Here is a 20926-nt window from a genome sequence, read left to right as displayed (position 1 = left end):
CTGCATTGTGGCCCATTTGTTACTTTTATTAGTTGCCCATGGATTTGAAGAGTCAGAGAATCAACCGACACGACTAAACTAAGACTGTTGAGGTAAAACACTAATTTCAAATGAATTGCATTATTCCTTTATTGCCTTCAGATTCATGTTTTTGTGAGAATAATTCCTTATTGGCATCTGACGAATCAACGAAGTTAACACAGTGTAGACGATGTAAAGCTGTTTATTAATTTAAAAGGACAGAAAAGGCAGATCACAAACCAAACATCAGAAAATGTTCAATTTTAACAAAACAAAGTTTTTTTTTTATCATTATTTATATTTTACTGAAATGCTTACAGCAAGCATTTGAGAAGAGCAGATTTCTACACACTAATCTGGATCTCTGTACCAGCAGGGCTTTTTTCCCGTTTAAAATGAGACATCTCACTCGACGGCGCTCCAGACGAATGGGTCAGAACACTATTAACAATACTGCACTGGGTTAGGAGATTCAAATGTGTTCATGGTATCTATATGAATCAACAGTGTTTACTTTTACTTTACCTTTGGCAACAACTGTTGTTGTAGTATATTTTGTGAACACAAGTGAATCAGGTCCCTTCAGTGCAAACTTTCATTTCCAGAAAGACACACGTTTACCGTCCTCCGATTATTTAGACAGGGACTGGGACACAGAAGAGTGTGCTGTATGTGTGTTTTAGGAAAGTACAACCATAATAAGCAACAGAAGATGTAGGAGAGTGCTGATAGGATGGGTTTAGTGTGTATGTGTGTGTGTGTGTATATATGTGGTGGTGAGCTGAGCTTCTCAGTGTTTTCTCACAGCAGCAGGTTAAAATCCAGACTGTCGATGCTCGCGATCGGCTCTTTCCAGTAATTGAAGGTGGAGTACTCAGACAGGTCCAGGTCGTTGTCCTCGCCCGCCAGAGATTTCCCCAAGCTTTTATTGGTCTTCCCCATCAGACCGCTGTTAAGCTTCGGGTCCGAAAGGCCCAGGTCCTCCAGCTCGGCCAGGTCCAGCGATGGGATCGGCTGCCTCCAGAAGAGAAAGGAATCGAACTGGCTGTTCATCACTTCCAGCATGACTCTGCAGTGTTAACAGCAAAGCACATGGACATGGACATTACATTCACAGCGTCTAGCAAAGGCCCTTCTCTCGAGAAGTGTGTTGTTCTTGCCCTTAAGCATTTTCGTTTGATGTGTGATATACACATACATACCCTAACTGTACTAAGATATCATTACTAAATACTGCTGATTAAGCTAAACAAACTCAAAAATGAATCACTGAGATGCACACTCGGTTCATTTGTGAAAGATCAACCTTTTAAAAACCTTTTAAAAAATAGGCCTATTTTGAGTTATACTGACTGAGTGATCCGACTTCAATGAAATATGGTGACCATATGTGTGGGCCTTATGTTTGGGCAGTGCAACCTTGATGAGCAAAACTCACACCTTTCCCATTGGCTCTTGGCAACATCTGTTTGCATACTGGGCGTATTCGGTCTACTGACATTTTTCTGAGGAAATTTGCTGCTACTATCTCACTTTCATAGGTCTATCAAAAACAAGCAAAGCAAGCTGCCCTGCAAAGCAAAGAAACCTAATGTTGGAATACAGTGTTTGGTTTTTGACAAGCATTTCCGCTGGACGAACACTCCTTCAGAGAGTAAGAAAGGTGTTCCCCCAAGTTTCTGTTATTTAAACATGGAAGAGCCAGCTTAACAAACACTGTCTTAAAGGTTGACATTTTTGTCAGAATTTTTTTCATTTTTTTTAATTATTAATGTTGCAGAAGTTATTTGTTTAGTTAGCTTCTGGTTTCTATCTATATTATACAGTCGCTGTCCTGCAAAAACGCTGCATGTCCAAAATCTCCAGAATTGCATTTTAATGGAAGTCAATTTACCCCAAACCATTTTGGCGCAACGAAGAGCTGCCTGATTAAAATGATGTCAAAAGGGAAAAAGATCTTTTTTTTTGCGTGATAGTAACGATTTATATTTCCTCATTACAGCTTAACTGGCCATAAAACCAAAAATTCACCATCTTCAATCACCCTGTTATCTTGTCTTCAGCATCAGCGACATGAACCCAGACATGAGCAGCAAAATGCGACAGAACAAATCCTGCAGCCCTTTTAAATCCCACCCGTATTCCGACCGGTCCCGAGCCTCCTGAACTAGGATTGGCGAACTGCCTGTGAATATTACATACTAACCTATCACCGCCCAGGACGCCAGATGTCACCGCCCAATCGCAACGCAGCAGGGGCGGGATGTTCCCGAAGTCGAGTGGGGGAAAAATCGCTCGCAAATCACTTGATTAGCTTCACAGTTTGGCCTTTTTTCTCCCATCAGTAAAAGAAATACCAGCTCACGGTCCTGTTACACGGCTAATACTCCATTACATCCGATGTACGTTTGCAGAGCTTGCAGAAAAGACCGTATAAACGGCTTAATTATTCATATTTGCATCACTGTGTGCTATTATATACGCACTGACCGGCCAGGGCTAATTATAACCGAAGAGTCAGTGAGGCTGCTTCAGGCATTCAGCTCCAAAATAACCCACATGTCTATTAAAAGAGAGAGACCCTGTCACGACCAAATAGGTTTATTGAGGACTATGAGGACGATGATTAGATCTGAGAAAACTCACGATGGGTTTAAGGATGATGCTCACCACCCTTCACATGGTAACATTTGCAGTTAAATACGAGCAGTTTGACCCCCGATGCTAAAATCATCACCAAACGTTCAGATTTATTAAGGCAGGGTTGTGAGGCCAACGTTAGACCCCACACATACAGGGCAGGTTAAGAGATCATGCTCAGCATCATGAAGAGCATCATTTAAGATTAAGGTTATAACAAGGCAATTAAAACAACGAAATTTTACACAACAGTCGCCTACATGATTAGGAAAATGACTAGCTGGCTACCTTTTTAGGGATCCGTGTGAAGTGCAGCTGTCACAGCGTGTGAATAAACCCGTGATCTGTCTTTGTGCTGGTGCTCTTGCCGGCTACCACACCCAGATAATGAAGTAAAGGATCTATTCTCTCTCTCTTTCTCTCTCTGGTTCCTCCTCCTCCTCCTCCTCTCTGTCCTCCTCCTCCAGCCTGGTGACAGGTGCACGGTCATTCGCGATGAAAGGGGGCGCTGTTGTCTCAGAACACGGCAGAGTGCTCGGCGTTAGCACAAATGCTAACGTGGCTCACCCTAAAAACCTCTATGAAACAAAAATGAAGATATCTGAACGCACAATTCTTTAAAATAAAGTCCATAAAATAATGTGAGGTAAATAATAATAATATTCTAATATTTCTGTTATGTGGAAAGTATGTGGTACAGGTTTTATTGAATGATTATTATTATCATAGCTAACTAGCTAACTGCCTTGCGAAATGCATTAGCTGACAGAAAGTGAAATTAAATGTTTTTTTTTTTGTTTTATTGTTTTCTTTAAAAATGACACCAACCCCTGTTTAAAAAACAAATACGGACTCGAATTTGGTCTGGACAGTACCAGTCAAAAGTTTGGACATACCTTCTCATTTAATTAATTAATTAATTTATTTATTATATTCCCCCCCCCCCCCCTACATTGTAGAGTTAAATGAATACTGAAGTCATCCAAACTATGAATGGACACAGAAGGAGTCATGTAGTAAACTTAAACAACAAACCAAAATGCTCATTTAGGTGGACTGTTATCTGGGGTGCTGTTAACCTGTGGTTTCTGAGGCTGGTAACTCTTGGTCTTCCTTTTCTGAGGTGGTCCTGATCAGAGCCAGTTTCAGCAGTCTTTGCGGCTGCACTTGAGGATACGTTCTCTAAGTTCATAACATTTTACTGATCGACTGACCTTCATTTCTCAAAGTAATGATGGACTGTTGTTTTTCTTTACTTAGTTGAGTAGTTCTTGCCATAATATGGATTAGAACATTACTCAAATAGGGCTGTTCACTGTCTACCAACTCCACCTCTTCACAACTCAACTGATGGTCTCAAACACATTAAGAGGGCAAGAGATCTGAGTGATTACCTTAAATCAAAACATAATCTGGTTTGTTTCCCAAATAATTAATAATGTTTTTCTTCATAGTTTGGATGACTTTAGTATTAATGCTCACCACCCTTATACAATGTGGAAATAATGAAAAACCCACTGAATTTGAGGTGTGTCCAAACTTTTGACTGGAGGCCAGTATGATGTAGCTGCTAGCTGAGAAGAGCAGAGCTAGGAAACAGGACTTGAAATTTGGCTTAAAACAGCATTTTCTGTAATGTATACAATACATTACTTTACACCCTCCTGTCTAATGACCACTACTAATATGACCACAAATAGCTAGCAATATACTCATTACACTGACCATCACTGCAATCTATGATTATTATATAGACATATTAAGATTATATTGCACACCTGAGCAGTAGAGCAGTCTTGATGGTTCTGTGACTTTTATCAATAATTTATAAATAGTTTTGATCAGAGGAGGATGGGTCCCCCTTTTGAGTCTTGGTTCCTGCCAAGGTTTCATCCTCCAGCTCTGAGGGAGTTTTCCCTTGCCGCTGTGGTCTTTGGCTCGCTCACCGGGGGTCTTATGTTGTTGATTTCTTGTCTTTTTACTCATTACTAATTGGTGATAACACCAGCTGTAAAAAAAAAAAAACGCTTTACAAATGAATTTGATTTGATTTGATTAAACGTACTGGTATAATTTCAGCTAATGGGCTAATGTGACTAACTACGTAAGGAAACTTGTAGTCTCCGTAGACGGAAGCGCCTTGCTGAGGGAGGTCAGCAGAGGATACCAGTGTACATTGTATGTGCATTTAAAGACCAAAAGAATATTTGAAATATTAGTAAGAAATTTGTCCCAGTTTGCTGCAGTATCTGCCTCAAATCTTCTGGGAAGGCTTCATGGTCGATGTTGGAACATTGCTGTGAGCATTTAATTGCATTCAACCCCATGAGAGCCTTAGTGAGGTACAGCTCCACGGTAGAGCTGTATACACAATAGCACTAAGGCTCATGTGCAGCTGTTCTATAATGTCCCATTTCATTCTACGCCTCAAAGCTTTTTTTTTTTTCTTTTTTACAATTAATATTACATATGGATGCACTTTATAGAGCCTTATTCGCTCAACATTGTTGAGTTTTTACGTCTATTTATGGTCACGTAGAGCTATAGTATACTATAGTATGCAGAGTCTTGCATTTCCTCTCATTAAACACTAGATGTCGCCGCAGGTGGATCTTTTTGTGGTTGAACTTAGAAGTCCCGTCAGGCACTTTTAAACTATTTTTTTTTTCAGAAATTACGCATTTTCCAGTATTATGCCTATTTTTTCATATTTTATCTCTGTGGCTTGATTTCACTGTTTGCCACAAACACGCAATTGCGTCATTGTTTACAAACAGCCTCACCGGAAATGAGACAAACAAAAACAAGACGAGGAGTGTGTCGTCACCGTTTAGCCTGTTCGGGTAATTTTAGACATCTCGTGCGAACAGATTCACACAAATAAAGTCTTTTGCCAGGCTGGACACTGGTCTACGGGCAGTACGGACGAGTGTTTTGCAGGGGCTTCAACATGAGGGTGAGTTTTTGAGGGTTTTCTTTTTTTTGTATCGCTCTAAGTGCGGAGTAAGCTGAGTTAGCTTAGCTTAGCCGGCTACGGCGGCACTAACTCAGTTGTAAGTAAGTTGAACAAACCGGTTAATTGGTATTTATTCACAGGGAATTGAGTCGTTTTTGCGTCGGTCAGTTAAGAGGTTAAAAGAGATTACATAAAGCTGGCATTGCACGTAAGAGTGTTTTTGTCGCTTGGTTTAGTTGGTGGGCAGGTTAACATTCGCTACAGGGAGACCACAGTTAGCTAGCTTGACTTGTTACATGTCAGTTTTCAGCAAAGCTAGCTAGTTTAACTAGCTAGCTGTTAAAAAAACAATAACCTGTAATAATCTGTTAGTTTGTCCTCACTGTAAAATGAGCACTACACACACACACACACACACCAAAGGGTATTTCATAAGTCAAGGCTAGTCTAAAAAAAATGTGTAATTGAATATCTGGGATTTGTGAATTAGTCCCCTTGAGTAGGTTTTAAAAGCTGTGTTTTGGTGGCTAAATTGTTCCAATAGAAGACAAGCAATGAGGCACCCATACTGGACAGCCCTCACTCATGATCCTGCTTACTGAGAAACTGCTTTGTGAAACCCCCAAGGATTTCTTAGTTAACCCATGAACTAAACCTTAAGCAAGTTCTGCTTGTTGTTCCTTCTGGACACTCCTCACTTTTGGCTTAGAGAGTTACTCTACAAGTTCCACCAGGAATCCAGCATAATTCAGTGATTGAGGTGTAAACAAACAGTGGTGACAGAGGTCACTTCCACCACAGAGGTTTTCACTTCAATGTTGATGATGGTTAAATAGTGGTAAATCTGACTACGTTCTTTGCTTGACCACACGCTGCATGTACCTCTTCACAATAGTTGGACTATAATGTGATTTAGACCATTCTCAAAAACTATGGTAAACAGAATCGAGCGGTCATCAGGCTGTGTATTCATTACCACCTTCTGCGAGGGAGCTTTTAGAGGCTTTCATCTTCAGTTCACCACCACTGTAAACAATTTCTCTAGAACTGAGTGTTTCAGCGCAAAGCCCTCTTAATCTTTGTATACTTATCTTAACCATTTTCATTATTTTATAACCATTATCTTAACCTAAACCCTTGGGGGTGTTTTACAACACACCAGTTTTTCAGTGTTCAAAGTGTAGCCCTGCCCATTAGGAATGTCTCTACCTTTCATCCCGTTGGGCAGGCCTGACTTTTAGCTTAGCTTATCTGGCTAACATTGTGAAACACCGTCCTGCTTTGTGTAAATCCCCAGGGCTGTTGTGTAATTGTTGGTCTATGTTTCCTTTGTTTCAGAGACTAATGCCTGCATAGAGCCTCTTCGCTCCCCGGTTTGGCCTCTGCCCACCACTGCCTAACTCAGCTGGGCTCTCTTTGCGCCGAGCATGCACGAGCTGTAAAAATGAACCAACTAGGTTTGCTTCTCTAGTTGCTTTTTGGTTCAAAATCAGTATGACTCTCATTCGAAAATAACCCCCTTTGTGTTTTTGCACTTTAAAGTACGGCTTTTTAAAAGCGTCCGTCAGCTTTAGTGGATTGCGGGGACTGTAAAAGGCCAAGCCTGTGTGCTATTTCATACTCATCATGACTCGTCTGGTCTGCTGCCCACAAAGCAGAAAATGGCTTTGACTTGCTGACTATATTGATCACTTTTTTCCAAGGAAGGAAGCTGCCACGTAACTCAGTATTGCACTTTTAAGTACAAACGGATAGAGGACGGACATAATGGCAAGGTGACATTACAGTGGATTAGATGTTAGGCGATAAGATGCAGCGGCTTGTATAATAATTATTTATGCTAACAGCGTGTCACAACACTAGCTTAAGGTGTTCAGACTCAGGAATGTGAAGGAAACTCAGTATACACTGCCAGATCCAGCTAAAGAGCTACAAGGGCTTTTTTTTTATTAAAAAAAGACTGATTGTTTGCAGTGAGCATCTGATTAAGAGTATATATTATTGCCTTATATTTCTTATTTGTAAAAGTGAATTAATATACCCCTGTCAAGCCATGGCAGATTGTTGTTCAGAGACAGTTGATGGTGAGGTCGTAGCAGTGTGTGAACAAGAACAGATGAAAACGTCTAAACTTCAGGATGACAAAGCGGACGAGTCGGCTGCACACAAGGACAAGGAAGGCAGCCAAAAAGAGGAAATATTGACAGCCACCAAACAGGCCACACCAGAGAGGACCACACATGTAGAGAAGGACAACAAAACACTACCATGCCAGCAAGTTCCATCAAGTGTGACCTCAACAACTGCTTCCGACCACAGCGAGGTCAGTGCTAGTCCTATGGCAACTGAGAGCCTTTCTGAAAGAGAGGACTCAGAGGTGACCGATAGTCAGTACTCAGTGACCAGCCTGCTGGAGGAAACACCTTCTGTTTCCACGACCACGATGAATGTTTCTGAAGAGAACGGTCTGTCCATGGACGAATCCATGACGTCTGACCAGGCCCTGTCTCTGAGCGACGATGTTCAGAGTGTCGAATTAGCTGAAGCTGCGCTTCCGTCGTTGACTGATGAGGCGGTTGGCGCTGAGATGGCTGAGGCTGCAGGTCCAGGGCCATCGCAGGCAGTGCAGTCATATTACCTGGTGAAGTGGATCACCTGGAAGGAGAAGAAGACGCCAATCATCACGCAGAGCGAAAATGGCCCGTGTCCTTTACTAGCCATAATGAACATCCTCTTCTTGCGATGGAAGGTAAGACAGCTGTGGCCCTGCAGTGCAAAAGTAATGAATCTTGGCCAAGTGAATGCATCTTACATCTGGCTAATGTATGCCATATTTCTCATAATAAGATTTTTCAGTACATGTTTAGAACATAATGGAGAGCTCCCAAAGCTCTGTTCTGAGTGTTTTATAGAAACCGATGTCAATCACTAAACTAGGCATCTGGGCACAGCCTATAGGAGTAAACTGGGCAGCAAGGGGGGTGGTTTATGCTATAGTCACAGTCATGCTCAAATTTATTATTTGAGCTTTATCATCCATTGAAGTTATCCGCATTTGTGTATTTATAGCAATATCACAACACAATGTTACATACACTTTCTTGTCCTCTAATGATATTTGCCACTTTGCCACTACTTGATCTAGTGTCAGTAGTGTATTTTCTATGTCAACAGCCACAAACCCCACTTTTCGTTTTTGATACCGATATTGAAATGGCAAATATCTGCTGATACAGATTTAATGCTCTTTATAATGAGCTGTATTGAAATGAATTATTCACATATGAATAAGTGAACTAATTCAAAAAGTAATAGCATGCTTAGTTTGTTTACACACTTTACCATACCACAGGAAGAAACAGACTGCTACTATCATCAAATTGTGTGAGTGTGTGCTGTTTCAGCATAGACCACATTCTGTTTTTTTTAAACCCTCCACCATTTTCTGCTGATCTCAACCCCTCTATACATCCATGCAGAGATGATCTTATTTAATTAGCAGTTATAAAGTTTGCTTATGTCAAGAAATAGTGCTCACATGAAGTAAACAGTAGAATCATTTCAGACTCTTTACACCCACACATCATATATTTTTTTAAAGGACTATAAAAGCCATTAGTTGAAGGTGTCTTGAGGGAACCAAAAGAGGTTGCTTAAAAAAAAAAAGTAGGCTGAATGGTGACTAAAATGTATAGATGATTAAAATTCATGGCTTGTCCACAGGCCAAGTTACCTGCGCAAACAGAGGTTGTCACCATAGAGGACCTGATGGCTCACCTTGGTAAGATGCTGTTTTCTTCATATATGGTCTGCTTGTGATGGCATTGAATTGAATGAATTCATTGTGTTTGTGTGGATTTACCAGACTGTTTAGTGGCTGTTACAGATAACCCTGTAAGTAAGCTAAGTTCTTGCTCAAATTTGTTTCTAATTAATAAGCAAAAAGCAAAATGTGTTTGTTGTAGGTTGTAATCAGGTTCCTGTCTGAAGAACAGGTTTACAATTATTATTGTAGAAAATGACCATTACAGGAATATTATTGTCAAGAGTTTTGCCTTTTGGCGGAATCACTGTTTCAAGGGATCGTCACATTGTGTAGCTTTTTACTGCTTCAGTTTTGCATCATAAATTTACAGGCCTAGTCAGTAGAGATAATATTCTAGATGGGCTTAATGTGCCTGGAAGTAGTGATGTCCATTTTGAAGCCTTAGAAAGATCTTCGGCATTGATTTTCTCTCTACATCTCTCCTTGTAGGGGAGTGTGTGCTATCCATTAAGCCGAGGGAGAAAGCCGAGGGCATGGAGCTCAATTTTCAGCAGGTAAGAGCAAGTGAATGAGATGCATGTCATTGGACCCCATTTTAAACTCTGGCTAATACAGACAGAATCACACAGATAATGAGTGTGTGACCTCTTCCTGCAGTTCAGTAATGTTTAATATCAAAATGGAGGAATTGCATAAATGGGCTTGGCTTTTGGATTGGGTAAGAAAAACTGAATGCTTATGTAATACACAAATCTCTTATCTCACAGCTGATTCGGAAACAATGCAGTGCATCATGATCATACGACTGTTTTTTGTTGTTGAATTTTGCTTAAGAATGAATTATAGTTTTTGCTTTTTCTTTTTTTTGTCATAGAAAAATAGATATTTTTTAGGTAATTGAATTTTTATGGACAACTAAGACTAAGAACTACATCAGATGTTGTATTTGCTGGTTCTGTATATTTCAGCTTGTCAGCAAATTCACGTGTACAGCTGTCCATGAGGAGGGGTATAAAAGGGAATATGCCCAACAGCAAAACTTAGAAATTCTTTTATAATAACGCTTTTAAACTAAACTAAACCACAAACAACTGACTGAGTGACAATTGAGTAAACATTTCAAAATAATTGGGTGATTATTCAAATGTGTTTTAAATATACTAATACTAATAAACTAATTAAAATGATCTGGTACATGTGGCTATTGCCAAAAGTAAATAAAATGAGTAAATAAAACACATTTGCTGTAATATGTTTTACTTATGTGGAAATGATGACTGTAAGTGACTTCATGCAACATTCATTTCAGGGTGGGGTTCATTTTAAGGTGCAGTGCCTTAGTTTTGTGCTTTGGTCGGCTTGCCGAAACATGTCACCAAGTGAAATTCATCCTATAACTTAGCTAACTTGGCAAGTCCCTTCATACTGCGTGATGGAACAGATATCTGAAGTACGAAGGCAGGATCTTGTACAAAATTGCTTGAACTGTTGAACTGTTGTCAGCTGTCAGTGCAGTTATTAAATATGAGACAGTTCCAAATTTTTTTCAGTTTTCAGTTTTTTTTTTTGTTTTTTTTTTATGATGAATTTTTTTTTTTTGATGATGATGATGATGTTCCAGAATTTAGTTTTTCCAGCTCTGTATGTGTACGTTTTTAAGAGCTTATATTCTAGAAATTTGCTTTGGGCACATGGAATTTTATGGAACATTTTAGGTTGATTTTTTCAGCATGTTAAAATCAGCAAATAAATAGAAAGAATATGTAAACAGGGTTGAGATTTCAGAATCCACACTGTTCTCTTCTACAGTTCATACGATCCATATATGGAAAGCTAAGCTGCGGAATCTGTTATTATTCTGATGTCAAAAAAAATTCCATACTTTCACCCAATAGCCTCAAACATTCATACTGAAGTTAAGTTCTGCCAAGAATACTTTTAATGAGGCAGTATAGGACGGCAAGTCAGAAGAGAGCTCATTTACATATCACAGTAACAAAAATAGCCTGATTAAAAAGCAAATCTTATTAAAAGTATTTTATTTCTATCAAATTTTATAAAATTATTTAAAAAAAATTTCCTCACCTTATTAAAATAGTTTGAACTAACATGTGAACATATGTGCGTTTACTCTCCCAGTCCATACTGTTGTGCATTAATCTACTGTTCGTTCTCTGTCTTTCTCTCTTTCTCTTTCTCTCTCCTCAGAATATGAGCGATGCCATGGCTGTTCTGCCAAAGTTGTCCACTGGTCTCGATGTAAACGTTCGCTTCACCGGAGTGACGGACTTTGAGTACACGCCAGAATGTATCGTCTTTGATCTGCTCGACATTCCACTCTACCACGGCTGGCTGGTAGACCCACAGGTCAGAATTAGGGTTGGAGAACTGAGAACTGAGAAACTTTGTTAGGAAACGGGTGCTTTATTTTGAAATGACAAAAGAAAACAAAAATACTGCACTGATTTTGCTTCAAATGTTGAAAAGAATGTTTCATCATCAATGTTTCAACTGTATGCTTTTTGGAGATCAGGGGCCGCATTCATAAAAGCGTTTCTGAGAAAAAAAAAAACTTACAAAGGATCTTAAGATAAATTCTCCAAAATATCTTAAGAAATTCCCAAATATTCTCTTAAGAGACTCTTAATTATTTTCTTAAGATCTTAGGTAGTTGTTTTCCTATTTTGGCCATTTGTAACAAACACTGTTTCTTATGCTGTATTTCACAGCTTATCATAAACGAAATCTCATTTAAATCTCATGTTCCAATATTCAGCTGAACACGTGTTGTGGATACAGAGCAAAATTGAGAAAAAGAAGCAAACTAAGTATTCAAACATTTTTAGCTAGACCTGATTGCTTCCTTATTTAGACATTATCAGTGCTGTAAGAAGAAACTTCTCTTGTAATCCAGTTAAATAAGACATTAATTCTTGTAATTAAACTATTCAACTTTCTACTATTGTTTTAGAAGCATACTTGTAAATTCTTATAGTCTAAGATATTATTACTAAGTATGAGGGTATCGTTAAGAAAATATTTCAAAACTTTTTTTTAATTTGAGAATACGAAATGTTCTTAGAAAACAAAAAATTCTAATTATATTAATATTATTAAAGAATATCAATTTATCGTAACCTTTTTTTAAGAATGAAGTTCAGGAAAAAAAAAAAACTAAGAAGAATTTCTTTTTTAAGACACTATTGGAAATCTAGCCCCAGTTCTACTCAACCAGTAACAGTAACAGTTTTTAATAATTATGAATATAGTAGGGGTGTTGGTTATTGGATTGTGTCACAGTTCAGTGCATGCAGTCACATAAAAAAAAAATGCACATTATGCATTAAAGGTAAATGTTTTAATTTTAGAACCATGCATGCCACTCCCAAACTCCCAAAATGATTTGCATGAATTTTAGTGGTTTAGAAGTATTTCTGTGGTAACTGTAGTCTTGATCAGACGAGGACAATGTGCATTTTAGGGTGTGTGTATGTATTGAGAAACACATTGAACATGCCAGTGTTCATGCTTTACTGCTTAATTCGTTACAGGCTGTGTTAACTACCTCAGGGGGGACCAGAGAGAACAAACTGCATGACTGTCTGATCGAATTAATTACTGAATTTGTTTGTTGTTGTTGTTGTTCTCATTGTACCATACTGGAGGTCCAAACCACAGTGCAAACCGTGACACTTGTCTACCATAACACCCCTAAAGTTTTGTTTGATTTTTGATGCATCATATTTCCAGAGTCCAGAAATGGTGTCTGCCGTGGGAAAACTCAGCTACAACCAGCTGGTGGAGAAGATTATAGAGTACAAGCACTCGTCAGATAGCAGCCGAGTCAGCGAAGGTAAGAGAGTCTTGTATAAAAAGCTGTATTTATCGCCACGTTGACCTAACTATGTCACCACTGCAGGAACTGAGAACTGTTTCACAATGTGTAGCGGAATGAAATGCATAGATGATAAAGATTACTTTTTTTTTTTTAACAGTATTTTATGTATTTCACCAAGAGTGAATTCTGCTGATCGTGACTCATGTCTTGCCACTCTGTTTTTGTTCCCTGCCAGGTTTGATAGCAGAGCAGTTTTTGGAGTCCACAGCCACACAGCTGTCATATCACGGCTTGTGTGAACTCAACACGACAGCTAAAGAAGGAGAACTGTCTGTGTTCTTCAGGAACAACCACTTCAGCACTATGATAAAGCACAAGGTGCCTATAGGCATTTATAAACAATGTCATGCAAACGTTTTGACAAAATATCTGTTACTCTGAATAGTCTAGTAGACATTAAAAAAGAAACCTTACTAGCTAGATTAGTTTATTATTATTATTATTTATTTATTTATTTATTTATTTATTTTTACAATTTCAGAGCAAAAAAAGTTTGCACACCCCAAAGACATTTGCACTCACTGATTACTTTTACCAATGTCTTAGACCTTAATGAGCTTTTCAGGAATATGGCTAGTTCAGGAAAGGCAAGGTAATGCAAGTTTCAAAGCTTTATATATACTACTTGGTACTATGTCCCAACATTTACGTAGCTGCCTAGCACTCTGAAAGTTTAAAATAATTGATTTCCTCAGAACAGGAAGAATGTAGCTATTTCCTGTTTGTGACGTCATTAAGAAATGGCAGTTAAAATTAATGGTGGTGGTCAGTTTGGGGTCTGGAAGACCAAGAAAACATTCATAGAGAACTGTTGGTAGGATTACTAGAAAGGCAAACCAAACCCTTATTTGACTGCAGAAAATTTAGCAGATTCTAGTGTGGTGGGCCGCTGTTTACTATGCACTGATCATGCAGTGTGCCCAAACCTTTTTTTTCTTTCTTTGGGCTCTTTTTTTTGTTGTTATTTTGAAAATGAGAAGGACAGAAGTAAATATAAATCTTCCTACCTTTTTATTTAATTTATCAGGGGAAAAAAAGGAAAAATATTTTATTGTTTTTTGGGTTTTACATATTGGAAAAAATTAAGCGTAAATTGTGGCACGTGCCCAAACTTTTGCATGTGTCTCATTTTATGTTTTATTTTTTCCAATATATTAAAAATTCATGAAAAAAAACAATGTGTATTAAAACATGCAGAGATGTATCTCTGTAGAAGATGTACTTGCTTACACTTACAACATGTAAGAATACATGACACGTGTGCCTAAGCTTAAACTGAATGAAGACCCCTTGATTCAATTTAATAAATATTTTCCTGCTTTAAATTTTTGAGGAAAATTCAGTTTTCACATTTTTCATTTTAATGTTTATTGGAATACCAAATATTTTTTGAATATGTTTTTATATAGGAACTATATACTTATGATTATAAAAGAGTTGTTTCTGTGTGAATTGCAGGGTCATCTGTATCTGCTGGTCACAGACCAGGGCTTCCTGCACGAGGATGGTCTTGTGTGGGAAAGTTTACACAATGTGGAGGGAGACGGTAACTTCTGCGACTCCGATTTTAGACTCTGCCACCCCTCACAGAAAACCCCCACTGTCAGCCAAAGTACACCTCAGCAGCAGCAGATGCAGATTGACCAGGTGAGATACCTGCCTGCCTCTGCAGGAGTTTGGTTATTTGTTTGTTGTCTGTCTGTCTTATTTTTTATTATTTTAAAAGTTTTAAGTGTACCAAATGTACAAAATTTAAAGATATGAATTCCAAGACTCAAGATTTAGATCCAATTTAAGCGATAGATCTTAATACATTTCCCTCGTTAATCCAGACATAGTCATAACACTGCATGGCTCTAAAACACTGTTATCTATAAAAATAAGTGTTTGTTGTGTAGCTCAAAACAGTAGAAACGGCCACCTTCTAGTCTAAATTCTGTCTGCACTGCTGTTCAGAGGTTTACCATTCAGAGGTTTGAAATCGGTGTTTACAGTAATATAAAGCCAGTGATGATACAGGCACATGTATAAAAAAAACATCCAAAATGAAGTTAGAATAAAATTAATATCAGAATAATATCCTAAATGAAGTTCTACTAATGTTGTTTAATTTCTAATAACACAAATCTTCAGATTGACATTAATAACATTTAATGTCCAGAATGAAGTTCATTAATAACATTAATATCTGGAATTCCTCTCAGGTGGTGATGAAATATTAAATCTGACAAGTTTGTTTACATTCCTTGAAACGTTCTGTAAAAACATTGAAATAACATTTAAAAAAATAAGGTAATACAAATGAATTCGTTTGAAAAGTGATTCCAGACCTTCAAAATTATTATTACAAAAAACACAAGTCTATATAAGATTAGGAAACAACGCACGGTTTTAGGAGAGTGTGGGATGATTTAGGCATGCTAGTCTGTGGGGTTCCGGCTTTCATTTTTTGTTAATCTCGTAGTTCCAGTGTAAAACTAAAGAAGCAAACTTTAAACCCCGAACATGTCTTGGCTAACTTGGAGATAACGGTAAATTTGTGTGAAGATTACTTTTTTATAAATCTTCCGCTTACTAAAGTACCGGTGACTGTGTGTGCTGCTTTAGGACTACCTGGTGGCCATGTCACTGCAGAGGGATCAAGGTGAAGCTCCTGGTCCTTTAAGTGATCTGGAGCTGGCCAGGCAGCTTCAGCAGGAGGAGTACCAGCAACCTCAGCAACAGCAGCAGGCCCCCGAACAGGTAACACTGCAGTCTGAGATATGGCTACCAATGAAGCTACAAGTGTCTTCTGAGTTTTATATGGAATGTTGATGATGCTAAAAAATAAGGGCAAATCTCAGCAAATACTTTATTGGAGACGATTTTCCTCTACAAGTACCACTCCACCATGAACACGCTCTCAAAAAATACATTGTAGACCTTCTCAACACTGATAAAACGGTTTCTCAGACATCAGGAAGTGTATTCCTAAGTTTCTGTCAGGACTCCTCACGTGTCTGGTTATGTTCACCACCACTGTGAACAACCTTCCTGACCACAATTGTTTGTGCTAATATGACTATAAATTATAATGCACATTTATTTATATATATAAAATGCTGATTTTGTTGTGTTTTGTTTTGACAGCCACGAGTTCAGGCGGCCCCTCATCATGGAGGACGGCGGCGAGGGGAGAGGAAGGATGACACGGATTGTTCCATTTTATGAATCAGGGCCTTTAAACACCAAACCCTGTTTGTCTGTTTCCCCCTCTCTGTTTTTCTCTCTCTCTCTCTCTCTCTTTCTCTCTTTGAGGCCTGCCAAAGCACTAAGCCAACATTCATGTATGACCTCCACTGCAACAGAAGGTCCCATTCATACTGGCATAGCCCATCACCCTAGTGCAAGCTTGCCTTTACCCTGACCGAATCCTCTTCGGTTTTGCTGCTTCCAGCTGAAAATACTGATCCCTCTTAAGAGCCTACATATTAAGGGGCTTTCTATCCAGTAGCAAGAACAGAGATATAGGAACAAATTCTACAATTTCCCTGTAACCTTGTGTGTGGTTGAGATAAACACATTTAGAGTGGGTTTGGTGTGAAACAGTTCATTGTAGAGAAACTTACTGTTTTAAAAATAAGTTAATTCATTTTAAAAAGTGGTGACGCACCAGTGGTCGCCACGACTCCAACACAAATGTAGCTACTTCATTCACTATTCAAAACAATTTCAAAAGCATTTTAACATCTTGATTCTGAGTTTTTATGTAATTATGGTGGTAAAATGGTGTCAAATCTGTAGGAATACGACTTATTTTGCTTCACATCGCCCTGCATGTATCCCTTCACCACAAATAGATTTTAGACATGTGTTTTAGACTGGAAACCTTCTTAGAACTGTGGTACAACGGTATATCAGGCACCAGGCAGTGTATTCACAACTAACTTTCTGTGAGGGAGCTTTTAGAGGCATTGAACTCTTCATTCACCACCACTGTGAACCATTCTGGCTCTCTGAGTTACTCTAGAACGGAGCGTTTCACACCGAACCACTCTGAGTGACAGTTCACGTCCTACCCGTTTAATTATGCACAAATCAGTGGGATTCCACTTAAGACTGGTTTGTCTGGAATATATCTAGTCTTTGAGACTGCTGGCATTACACAAAGCAACTTAAAAAAAAAAATGGAAACTACTTGTACACATACAGTGGCAAAGCTCTATATGCTTTAAATCGGTGCTGCTTTACGCATAGTTAGTATTGTCAGGTCTTTAGAGTGACACACTGTAATTGTTTCATAATGGGCAATTAAATGACTGTAGTGTTTTATAGATATTCAGTTAATTCCTGAATGAAATGGGTTGTTCTGTGGGAAATACTAGCAAATCTGTCTCTCGCTGTCTGTAATGCAAGTCAAAGGAACTGAGTGTACCAGCTAAACAAATCTAAAGCGCCAATATATATAAAATGTTTTTGTTTTTTGTTTTGTTTTTTTGGTTAATTTTATTTAATATAAATAAGAGTCTGACGTGGTATAGAAACATTCTTAAATGCATTGTTCACTCCCTTGTCCACACGATCCGTATATCGTCACCTGTCCCGTGAAAGATGTGTCTCCAAAATGAAAGTGAATGGAAGTCAAAGTGATTTAGAGCATTTCTATAGGTCCATTCATCCAGAAGTGTTAACACAGTGTACAGAAGCAGCTACATGGTTTAAACCATGGAGAAAACTAAAAACAGCCCAAAAAAATAGAGATCCATGTTTTTGTTTTGTTTTTGTTTTATTGGACAGCAGCGATATGCTGCGAAAACCAACATATTTACATAAATCTGCTTATTCAGCCTCCAGCAGTTCAGCCCCACCCGTTCCCTCTGAAGTTATGAGGAGAGGCACAAAACAGGACAGCCAGTCAGAACAGAGCTCATTCAACTATATGCGTCTTAAAGGCACAGTCACAGAAACAGCCTGTTTAAATGAATTTTGACTGGTTTTAGTACAAAAATAATAATAATATAAAAATAATCACTGTCACTGTGTTGACCAGATATTTTAGTGTAATATTGTTATTGCAAGTTTGCTCTTTTTTTATGCGAATGGCAGTTTCCAGATGTTTCATGTTGTCTCAGATAATTGTGCACAGGGTGGGTCAGATTAGTGTGCGTCTGTACTGAGGCATGGCATGTCTGTGGCATTTATATTGATACAGTTTTGAAGCCAATATATACATACAGGAAGAGTTAAGGGGAAAACCTGCAAAGGATCTCAAGACAAACACTAAGATGTTCAGAGGAATGTTCTTAAAAGGCAATTCTTCCAAAATATCGTAAGAAATTTTATCTGAAGAAAGTCTTAATTATTCTCTTAGGATTTTCTTAAGACACTCATCGATGTTTTCTAATTTAGGTCAGTTGTTACTTGAACTTTTGTGAATCCGGCCCCTGGTTCCTTCACCACTTAAAGCCCCTAAACCCTAGTTCATATGCTCAAAGATCTGGACACATGTAATGCGTGAACAAGAAGGCTGACGAAACGTCTGATGTTTCTTAATTTGTGGTACTAGCCCTGTTTTGCATAACCAAAATGAATCGGATATAAACGTTTATTATGTACCGTGTATCTTTAAAGTGATCGGACTCTAAGATCCTACTCACTGTTCAGAAGCATTGTGTAGTGCCAGCCAGGATGTTAAGGTGAAAGGCCACAAATCAAGCTGTCCTTTTATTTCATTATTATTATTTTTTTAGAATGAAATCATTTGAATCAATGTTAAACAGCCTAAATTATGCCTCTCAGCCTACAAAGCTAGGCTTAAGTCCCATTTGATTGTGGTCTAATTAAAAATATCCAGTGATTTTTTTTTTTTTGGATTGGGTTTCATTCAAGCTTAAAGTTTAATCTTTGGGAGCTTTTCTTGACCTTCGGGTACTCTCTTCAGAAATATTGGGGCGTACATGTGACTGAATATGAAAATAAATGACTACCTGTTGATAGTACCAAAAGATTTAAACACCCTGTAATTCGGCGAAGAATAAAATGAGGGTGATTGATGGCTAACCCCAGATGCAGTCACCCACCCAAGACATGCTTTAGTTTACAACCAGAGATGCTAGGCTAACGTTGCTAACAGACACTGGACTGAGTCTGTCTCCAGTCTCACCTCTACAAATACACGCCAAAAAACAACAACAAAAGAAAAGTTAATTGGCTAAAAAATAAAGCCAGCAAAAAGCTGAAGACTTTTCAGCTAAACCTGGAACTGCATTGTCGTGCAGTGATAATCCAGGTGATGGCTAGCTTGCTAGCTAGCTGAGGTAAAAGTGGTGGTGGTGGTTACTCCACCGTTCAGCATTTTTGTGTTTAGAGACTAAAGGAGGTCATTTTGTGTTGTAATATCCTTTTGTTTTCAACAAAAGACAAATCACGACCTGGGTTTGTTATGATGGACGTAAATGAGATTGTTGACAGCCCCAAGCCCTGTGTTTGTTAGCTTAGCATCTCCCGTTATAAGAAGGACACGTCAGATAGAAACCCAGTCTTGGCTAAGCGACTGAATCTGGGGTGAGGGATCAATCATGTTTATTTTATTTTATTTTTATTTTTTGCTGAGCTGTGCTTTTTTAAGCTAATGTAAGACTGCCTTTTCCAGAAAACAGTTAGCTACTAGCTAGTGCTAGCTATCAGTGCTCAAATCTCCCTCACTATGAACCACTATGGGCTGTGCTGAGGGTTCTCTAGTGAAGGGCTCTCTGTGACTCTTGATTCCGTCTTAATTACTATTTGCTTTCTATTTAATTTGTCAAAACTCAGTAAATAATATTGAAATACTCATGAATCCGACGTGTCCTTATTTGGCTGCTAATATTTTGCACATCTGAGCGACATACCGTGAGAAAGCAGCTGGACTTCAGTACTACAGAGATCTCTTCAACGCATTAGAGCATTGGAGTTAAAACATAGTGTTATAGTGTTATTATTTTATTCATTTATTAACGTCTTAACTTTAATTGAGAGGTAATGGAGACTTATTTTGAGATGGTGAAACTTTTTTCCATTGAACTCCAGCCAGCTGCCTTCATGTAGCTACAGTTGGACAATTGTGGAAATGAAAAGATATTTCTTTTTATATTATTCTAATTATTTATATTTTTGTCTTAGAAAAATTTACAAAAACACAATATTCACAAATGGAGAACATTAATGCATGTAGTGCTCTGGCCCACACACACTAGATTTGGAAGCCTGATCTAGGCACATGTTTATGCCCAGGTCATGTTTTAATAATTATCACTTAAATGTTAATTTTCTTCAAGATCAAGAAGTTCAAATTCATACATGCAAATATTTTATGAATGAGGCCCAGAAACCAAAGCTTACTACAGAGCCTTTTAGCACTGAAGTCTACAGCTATTAGGTTTGTTTTTGCTTTCCTGTGCTATACACTTAACGCTGAGTTTACAGGTCAATTTATCTAATTTATGTATTTCCCCCATTCATTTCAATGTCAAGAAAAATGTAAAGGCTGGTCAGACCATAATACATCTCTTTGAATCACAAACACTTAACTGGGGATAGACTGAATGTATAAAATCTGCATAAAATTCCACATCTTTTCTTTACAGTGAGTTTTAAATTCAAAGTCATTCAGATAAAATTACAGCTT

The 20926-nt window shown here is 38.2% G+C and overlaps 2 protein-coding genes across 2 annotated transcripts; one reads left to right on the top strand and one right to left on the bottom strand.

Annotated features, from left to right (window-relative positions):
* Positions 1–207: 207 nt before the first annotated feature.
* Positions 208–3096, bottom strand: mllt11 (MLLT11 transcription factor 7 cofactor). The gene is made up of 2 exons (XM_072674708.1): positions 2950–3096; positions 208–1090 (listed from the first exon to the last, which is right to left on the bottom strand). Exon 2 carries the CDS (start codon positions 1084–1086, stop codon positions 823–825), a length of 264 nt encoding a protein of 87 aa, XP_072530809.1. The 5' UTR covers positions 1087–1090; positions 2950–3096; the 3' UTR covers positions 208–822.
* Positions 3097–5476: 2380 nt separating this feature from the next.
* mindy1 (MINDY lysine 48 deubiquitinase 1) lies at positions 5477–20090 on the top strand. Its single transcript, XM_072675705.1, has 10 exons — positions 5477–5617; positions 6956–8366; positions 9341–9398; positions 9873–9937; positions 11592–11750; positions 13134–13236; positions 13457–13599; positions 14740–14928; positions 15889–16023; positions 16411–20090. Exons 2-10 carry the CDS (start codon positions 7671–7673, stop codon positions 16489–16491), a joined length of 1629 nt encoding a protein of 542 aa, XP_072531806.1. The 5' UTR covers positions 5477–5617; positions 6956–7670; the 3' UTR covers positions 16492–20090.
* The last annotated feature ends 836 nt before the right edge of the window (positions 20091–20926 follow it).

This window comes from Salminus brasiliensis, chromosome 3 (genome assembly GCF_030463535.1).
Source record: "Salminus brasiliensis chromosome 3, fSalBra1.hap2, whole genome shotgun sequence".
Classification (NCBI taxonomy): domain Eukaryota; kingdom Metazoa; phylum Chordata; class Actinopteri; order Characiformes; family Bryconidae; genus Salminus; species Salminus brasiliensis.
The sequence above is the reverse complement of the archived record's forward strand: the minus strand, read 5'-3'. Positions and strand labels throughout refer to the sequence as shown.

Coding starts and splice junctions, on each gene's coding strand:
- mllt11 (XM_072674708.1), bottom strand. CDS start 1,086: ATGCTGGAAGTGATGAACAGCCAGTTCGATTCCTTTCTCTTCTGGAGG.
- mindy1 (XM_072675705.1), top strand. CDS start 7,671: ATGGCAGATTGTTGTTCAGAGACAGTTGATGGTGAGGTCGTAGCAGTG. Junction 9,399..9,872: donor GGACCTGATGGCTCACCTTG/GTAAGATGCTGT, acceptor CTCTCCTTGTAG/GGGAGTGTGTGCTATCCATT. Junction 13,600..14,739: donor GCACTATGATAAAGCACAAG/GTGCCTATAGGC, acceptor TGTGAATTGCAG/GGTCATCTGTATCTGCTGGT.